Here is a 7,955-nt window from a genome sequence, read left to right on the forward strand (position 1 = left end):
GCAACTAAATCCGAACTTCTCAGGCTAAAGGCCATTCCAACACATGTTATATCCACAGAAATCAACCCTTGGGTACCCCTGGGAGTTGGGACACTGAACGTAACATTAATTAATTCACAAGGATGAGTTTTCAGGTGTGTCCATCTGGCGATATGTTGAAAGAAGTCGACCGCTTTAATAACTTTCGCTTGTTCACGAACGGCGTATATGTTCGCCAAAAAAAAGGATTGGTTTTTCGTTTTGCTCGGTTCCTTTAGCGAAATATCTTCTTTAAATAAGTGAAAACAATCACTTTTTCGTTTTCCGATTGTAAAAGTTTATCACGTTTTTATCTTGAATTACCTAGCAAATGACTAAGGCTGAGAGATGAATGTGGCAAGAATTTGTTGATCGATGTACGTTACAGGTTAATAGGTATAAGCTAATGCTGTGTTAAGAATAACATGAGAGTAAAATACTGTTGCAGGTCTTTAAAAGCATTTTTTTGAGAATTTCGTGCGAAACAAAATGCAATGGCCAAGTGCCAGTTTAACAATATTAATTTTATGTTTATTTGCATCGATGCTGACTAAAATTACAAGTCCAACCTGCTGTCATTAATGCATAATGGGTGAAAAAATAACCTGTTTTCTAACTGCTTAGTGTCATTTTATATTCTGTGAATTTTTTTCATTATTATTCTTGTTCTTAATATTATCTTCCATTTATCTCTGTTTTATTTTCACAATGGTTTGAGAAATTGCACAAAAATGCTTGATTGAAATTGTGCTTTCTCAGTTAAACGTGTTCAGTGAAGCTCATTAACAATAGAAGCGATTCTTGGTCAAAATTTTTTCCTACTTAATTTACTTCAATAACCTCCCGCTCTGTATAGGTTATTTTAAACATGGTGCGAAAACCTCCAATAGGTTGCTAAGAACTGATCATTTAATTTGCCCGAAAAAAATAATTTTTGGTCTGTTTAGTCATAACTGCCTAAATTATGGATCCTTGTCAAATAAAGGGAAAATTATCTACCAGGTGTTTTCTCGCCAAGCTTCAAGTTTAGGCTTAGCTGCAGACACCCGACAGTACACTCTGTCATTGGCCTTTCAACAAGGTCATTGTTCCATTGGTCTGGTTATAACCAATTAAATTGGAGAGGATTTCGAAAGAGACTTCCGGTATTTTGTTTTCTTCTTTAGTGGTTCAGAACAAGGATTTTGGTGCTAATTTGCACACCGTGTTTAACGGCGGTTGACGCAGGCTACACACTTTCAGTCAGCATCGAACAATCAGGAGTGGGAAGACAAATTTATCCGTTATGATTGATACAAGTAATTTGTGGTTCATCTTAGCTTTGGTAGAAATTCCATTCTTCCTCGCCGGATTAATTGGAAATGTGCTAGTCATCCGAATCGTGCATAAAACACGAGAAATGCATACGACAACTAATTACCTCTTGGCTAACCTAGCTCTTAGCGACGTTATCACCATTTTATTGTCGTGGCCGTTAATGTTAATACTAAGCTCTGGATTTGGAAAAAAAAGTTGCAAGTTTTATGTTGCTAGTATCCTTCCTATACAGGTTTCATCCTTTACTCTGACGGTACTAGCTGTGGAAAGATATCACGCTTTGCTGAAGCCTTTAAGAACAGGATTACGGTTGAAAGAAGACAACATTAAACAGGCGATCGCTGTTATTTGGATATCAAGCGTCGCCATCTGTTTGCCCGGCTTCTTTTTAAATGAATGGAGCGAAAAATACTCTTCTTGTATCCCAAACAAGGTTTATTTCATCGTAATCCCTATAGTTCTGGCTTATATCCCGATGATAGTATTTCTTTATTGTTATGGATCCTTGATCAAAGGACTGTACTTTTCTCACACGATATGTACTGAAAACACTAATGAAGACAGAAATTCTGAGAAAAAAAAACTTGTTATTACATTTATCCTGGCGACTGCAGGATTTGTTATTGGTTATGGACCAACTTGCATTTTTCACACCGTTACAATTTTAGGAGGTGAAAAGCAGACAGCTGGCTTTAAATTCTCTGATCAATTGGCTGTCGTTGAATCAATATTCTTTTGTAGTTTATGTCTTAACCCTATTTTGTACGCCTTTCGCAGTACAAACTTTAAAGAAGGATTTAAACGCATGATATTCTGTCGAGAATCGCTGCCACAAATTGATATGCAAATGTCATGATCAGGAAGTTCAACTACTTGTAAATACTACAGTCAAGTGCATTAGAACCGAGTTTGTGTGTTTTTCGTTTCCATTAACCATAGAGAGATAACTTTCAGAGATGTTAGTAAATTAAATAGGTGATAGCCTTCTATGGAGTCGTTCCTTATAAGGGATTCGTCAAAACCTGTCAGGCTCGATCCGCAGTTTATAAGAGGAACGAGCGGCCATTTTGAACAGCTTGTTTCCCACTTTCTTTGTCGATGTTTGCGAAATAAATAACCTATTTTGCAAGTCAACTCTAACAAATGGAAAGCATTATATTAAATTTCACCAGTATTTCAGGACAGTTTCACCAGAAAGAAGTTCTGAATTCATTCTATAGGTCATAATCTAGCACACCAAATAAACCCTTGATTAAATAAAACATTTATTTAAGTTTATTTTTCGTCCAGCGCGATTGGGGGCGAGTGGTGAGACGTTATAACGTTGATGCACTCCCACGACTTGCCATAATTGATATAGGCGAAACAGACAAATGTTTGGTAATGCAGAGATATGCAAAAATTTACGATAAAAACCGACGTTTCGGTGTCTTCATGACGCCATTGTCAAGGAGAAATAAAAAATTACAGAGTCTGCGGCAAGGTGTAACAATAAATTAGCATATAGCGTTTAAGGCTAATGAAATAAATTCTTTTGCGCGAATAGAGTCGTTTTGCACGGTCAGAGTGGGTTTTAGGTCTCTGATGAAAAGCATTTCGTTAACCAAACAATCGAACTTATTTCTACACTTTTTCAGAATGCTAAAACGCCTCAGTAGGTCTTTCGGGACTTCGCCATGCAAAAAGCATCTTCAGTGTATAAACACTACCACGAACAGCATGACTCGTTAATCTGATTTACTGAATTGTGCCATAAAGGTTGTTCTCAGACCATTTTGTAATACTAAACAATGGTCAGCTTGACAAAGAGGAGAACAATTAAGCATTAATGTTTTTTTTTGTTTGTTTTTGTTTTTATGTTTGTTTTCTTTTTGTTTTTTGTTTTGTTTTGTTTTTTTACCGCGGCCGAGTTCTGGATGCACACGGGAAGTTTTCGAGAACATCACAGAAGCGTTTACTTAAGAGCTCCTTGAGGCGATTACCAAACTCTTCAAACTTTCCTATCCTATACTGGAAAGACGCGCCGCAAACATGAACCAATTCTTAAAAAAACGGTAATAAAAGTGAGTGGAGTCCAGTTCGGTCTGTGATCGCATGCTTATTAAACTTAATCAGAAGTCCGTGTAGCGAGAGTGCGACTTGTTTTATCACGGGTATAGGGATTAATGACCGAATTGCACGACCTAATTAGTACTGACCGTTCCCGATTAATTCCATCTACTACCAAATTCCAGTAAAAATGAGGGAATTTTTTTGGGGGGGGGAATGAAAAGACATCACTTTTAGTTGCAAAATGGGCGAAAGAATACAAACCCATTCATGTACAACTGCCCACGTGAAAGCACAGCGTACTTTCCAATAACTTAGAAATGACAAGTTTTTACACAGTTCTATTAATATTCAAATCATACCTATCGAGAATTTCGATAAAGTTTTGTTAAAACCAGAGCAACATTTAAATTCCGGACTCAACCAAGAGGTGTGCTTAGTGACCTGGTCTTTGGTTGGAATTTCATTCGAGTGAAGTTGGACTGAGTTTCGTTTTATCCGTGTGAAATTGAATCGTTTAAGTTTAGTCATTCTCTTTTGAAATCATACTAGGCAAGAGGCAAATAATATGCGCTTTGAACAATTCACTCAAAGAGTTTTGTGCACAAGTTAGAATTTACTTTGAACCGTAAAATGGTAGCGCTTCTGTCTTCAATAACAAAAACGAGGCCTCATAAGAATTCAGTTTCACCCTGGTTCTTGTAAGATCTTAAGACCACCCCCAGAGTCCACCCCGCCGCCTCCCCCACCGCCCCCCCCCCCCCAAAAAAAAGATAATAATAATAATAATAATAATAATAATAAAAACAAGGCCAAGGGGGAAGTACCGCTAATTGAGATGAGTTGGCCCGTGAAAATCAAAGCAGAAGAGGAGACGACCAAGTAAGCACCACTTCGAGTGGAGCTGAAGGAACGATATCAGGGGTACCAAGTGACACAGCACAACATCATAATTGATGTCTTGGGAGGCTATTCGAGGGAAGTGAAACAGACGCTCTAGAAGTTAGTTGCCGATAGAAGCAACTCAGTAGCATTCAAGATGCAAAAGTCTGTCTTAAGCAGCTCCCTCCGCATTGCAAAATCCGTCAATATCTTGAACTAGACAGCTAGTTACAAAGCGAACAGGCCATATATCTTAAGATTTTTTATTGCATGAATCCATTTTAACGCTTTATTGCGTAGGATCATTTTAAGAAAACATTTGAAGTTTGGATTTTCTGTTAGACGAATTTAAAGCATTTTAGTCCAAAAGTAATTTTAGGATTTTATAATTTTATTCATTTTTAGAGCTTCAGCTTATATGATTTTTCAAAGTGAACATTGGGATCTAGGGGTTTCATAAGAAGTCAGTGATTAGTTGTTACGGTTAAGTCTTCGCGAGGTTGGCTACGGTTTGCCGTCCAACCATCGTTTGCTTAGCTTCTAGCTATCCAGAAGTTATCACTGCCTTTCACAATACATTAAAATTGATTATAAATTCATTCTAATTTTATCAAAAACAATAAACTAGACGTTGTTTGATCAAGTTTGCACTAAATATTTGACTTTTTTGTTTCAATTTGTTCATCATTTAAGCTGATCAGATCGATTGTTTAATTTAACGTACAATTTAACAGAATTCCAGTCGTTCACAGGTTTTTCCGCTGTTTTCAAATTAAGCTAAGTGATTATGCTTGTTCCTCATGTTAACGTCTCGTCACACAACAAATTTGGTGCTTCCAGAACAGGAGGCATCATATGAAAACACCTGCCGTAGATATCCGCAGAAATAAACCGTTGGTTTCCCCTGATTCAAATTGTCAAGGAATCTGAATCTCATTCTGAGGCACTGGTCCGCGACAGAATATTATGCGTTTAAATCCTTCTTTAAAGCTCGAACTACGAAAGGTGTATAGCATCGGATTAAGACATAACCTGCAATAAAAAGCTAACAGGAGGAAAACCGAAAGATTGGAATACAACTTATCGTGTATCTGTTTATCAACTCCTGACGATAAAACTGTGTAAAAAATAGCAATTGGTCCATAACCAATAACAAATCCTGTACTTGCCAGGATGAATGTTATAACAAGTTTCTTTTTTTCAGAACTTCTGTCTTTGTTAGTGTTCGCAGCACAAACCGTGTGAGAAAAGTACAATCCTTTGATCAAGGATCCATAGCAATAAAGAAATACCATCAATGGAATATAGGCACTAATAATGCAGTATATGATACCAAAAATCTTGCTTTTCAGATACAAAGGGAAGTTCCATGGACCAGTACATCTTGAAAGCGATTCGCTCCATTCCTGAACGAAGAACTCTGGAAAAACGATGAAAAAGCTTGAGATCCAGATGAGAGCTATTGCCTGCTTGATGTTCTCGTCTGTTAATCGTAAACCCGTTCTGAAAGGCTTTAGCAAAGCGTGATATCTTTCTATCGCCAACAACGACAGAGTTAGTGCTGAGGAAGTTATTGCGATATCACTGAGAACTAAGAACTTGCAAGAGAATTTCCCAAATGCGCTGCTTGGATATCCAATGTGATACGAAAAGAAATACAACGGAGCCAACAAAATGGTGATGACATCGCTTACAGCCAAGTTTGCCAAAAGGTAATTTGTTGTCGAATGCATGTCTCGTGTTTTGTGGACAATTCGGATGACCAATGTATTCCCAATGAATCCGATGATATAAACAGGAATAGCGGCCACGAAAAGTCGAAAGTTAAGGCTATCAGTATTAATCATGATGTTTCCAGGTTTATCCTAAGATGTCTTTCACTTCTCCTAGCTTGGATAAAAATAGCTTGGACTGATAAACAACATCATCCCTTCACACAAATTGTTTACTGTGACGTCATGCATGGGTATTAATATGGTGACGAGTGAGATAAGGAATTATATTTTCATGTCACGCGTTTTGTCCAAATTCTAATTATTTAGGCAAAGGAAATTTATAAGAATTTGCACAAGCGCAAGTGGAATCATTTCCTAATGTAACGAGTATACCATCTGTTAACCTTTTAAATTACGCCCCCAATCGTCAGTTTTTGACTTGTTTATTGTCGAGCAATGTGCCATGGCGATGTTTTTTAGTTAACGTGTGAAATGATATATTACCGCTGAAATTTCGCGCCCTAACTAAGGAGTAATTTGTAACCCATGGTATTATGTATGAAACTACACAGTATGCCTTTTCGTTGACAACATACTGCTTTAATACATTTAATTTGAGCCGTGTAACAAACACGTCACAAACTTGTCACAGATCAAAAACTCTGTCACTTAAGCCACCAGCTAGAACAAACAATTGGAAGATCCACCTGCTTTTCCCGCGTAAGAGTTAAGAGATAAACTACAAAAAGAATCAATAACACAATTTTTAATTAGTTTCTTCCCATCGTCGTCACTTGTCGTCCACTCTTATGTTCTTAAATGCTCAGGAGCGCTCAGCGAGAACATTTCACCAAAATACTTAAAATGTTCTCTCCTGTGTTCTCACATTATTTGCTGCCCTTTTAAAGACATATTCGTGTAAGCTACTACAAATTAATCAGTTCGGATGCTTCTGCAGAACGTCTTGGGAAAACGAAATTTTATTCCTCGAATTTACTAGCCGTTGAAGGTTTTACAAAATGTTTGCTGACTCTTTTTGCATTTTTAACGACATATTTACCACTCCCAGAACGAAAGGAATTTGTTTGCACGCCGTGTTATGAGATATCTGAAGAAGAAATCTTTAGATTTTCTGTGCAACTAAATCCCAATTTCTCAGGCTAAAGGCCATTCTAACATATATCCACAGAAATCAACCCTTGGGTACCCCTGAGAGTTGGGACACTGAACGAAGCATTAATTAATTCACAAGTAGGATAAGTTTTCAGGTGTGTCCATCTGACAATATGTTGAAAGAAGTCGACCGCTTTAATAACTTTCGCTTGTTCACGAACGGCGTATATGTTCGCAAAAAAAAAATGTTTTTTCGCTTTGCTCGGTTCCTTTATCGAAATCTGTTCTTAAAATAAGTGAAAACAATTTTTTTTTCGTTTTCCGTTTGTAAAAATTTATCACGTTTTCTTCATCTTGAATCACCTGGCAAATGTCTAAGGCTGAAAATGATTGCGGCAAGAATTTGTTGATCGATGTTGCAGGTTAATGGGAATAAGCTAATGCTGTGTTAAGAATAACATAGAGTATAACTATTATACTGTTGCAGGTCTTAAAAGTTGTCTTGAGAATTTCGTGCGAAACGAAATGCAATGCCCAAGTAAGAGTTTAATATTAATTTTATGTCTATTTGCGTCGATGATGACTAAAATAACAAGTCCAACCTGCTGTTATTAATGTAAAAAGGGTAAAAAAATAACCTGTTTTCTAACTGCTGAGTGTCATTTTATATTCTGTGAAATTTTTCATTGTTATTGTTCTTATTATTATCTTCCATTTATTTCTGTGTTATTTTTATACAATGGTTTGGGAAATTTCACAAAAATTCTCGATTGAAATTATGCCTTGTTAGTTAAACATGTTCAGTGAAGCTCATTAACAATAGAACCGATTCTTGCTCAAAATTATTTCCTACTTAATTTA

At 36.8% G+C, this 7,955-nt stretch overlaps 2 protein-coding genes and 1 long non-coding RNA gene across 3 annotated transcripts in view; 2 read left to right on the forward strand and 1 right to left on the reverse strand.

Moving 5' to 3' along the window:
• LOC146485354 (uncharacterized) overlaps positions 1–7,955 on the forward strand; it is a 37,744-nt gene that overhangs the window by 1,789 nt on the left and 28,000 nt on the right. The gene's annotated exons all lie outside the window — the stretch shown is intronic.
• On the forward strand, positions 1,274–2,575 carry LOC146485355 (QRFP-like peptide receptor). The gene has a single exon (XM_085103261.1). It carries the CDS (start codon positions 1,304–1,306, stop codon positions 2,189–2,191), a length of 888 nt encoding a protein of 295 aa, XP_084959387.1. The 5' UTR covers positions 1,274–1,303; the 3' UTR covers positions 2,192–2,575.
• LOC146485356 (G-protein coupled receptor 54-like) lies at positions 4,324–6,154 on the reverse strand. Its single transcript, XM_085103498.1, has one exon. It carries the CDS (start codon positions 6,111–6,113, stop codon positions 5,184–5,186), a length of 930 nt encoding a protein of 309 aa, XP_084959624.1. The 5' UTR covers positions 6,114–6,154; the 3' UTR covers positions 4,324–5,183.

This window comes from Pavona decussata, unplaced genomic scaffold (genome assembly GCF_977016875.1).
Source record: "Pavona decussata unplaced genomic scaffold, jaPavDecu1.1 SCAFFOLD_26, whole genome shotgun sequence".
Taxonomy (NCBI): Eukaryota; Metazoa; Cnidaria; class Anthozoa; order Scleractinia; family Agariciidae; genus Pavona; species Pavona decussata.

What these genes read in the sequence shown, in the direction of transcription:
- LOC146485356 (XM_085103498.1), bottom strand. Translation starts at nt 6,113, where the DNA reads ATGATTAATACTGATAGCCTTAACTTTCGACTTTTCGTGGCCGCTATT.
- LOC146485355 (XM_085103261.1), top strand. Translation starts at nt 1,304, where the DNA reads ATGATTGATACAAGTAATTTGTGGTTCATCTTAGCTTTGGTAGAAATT.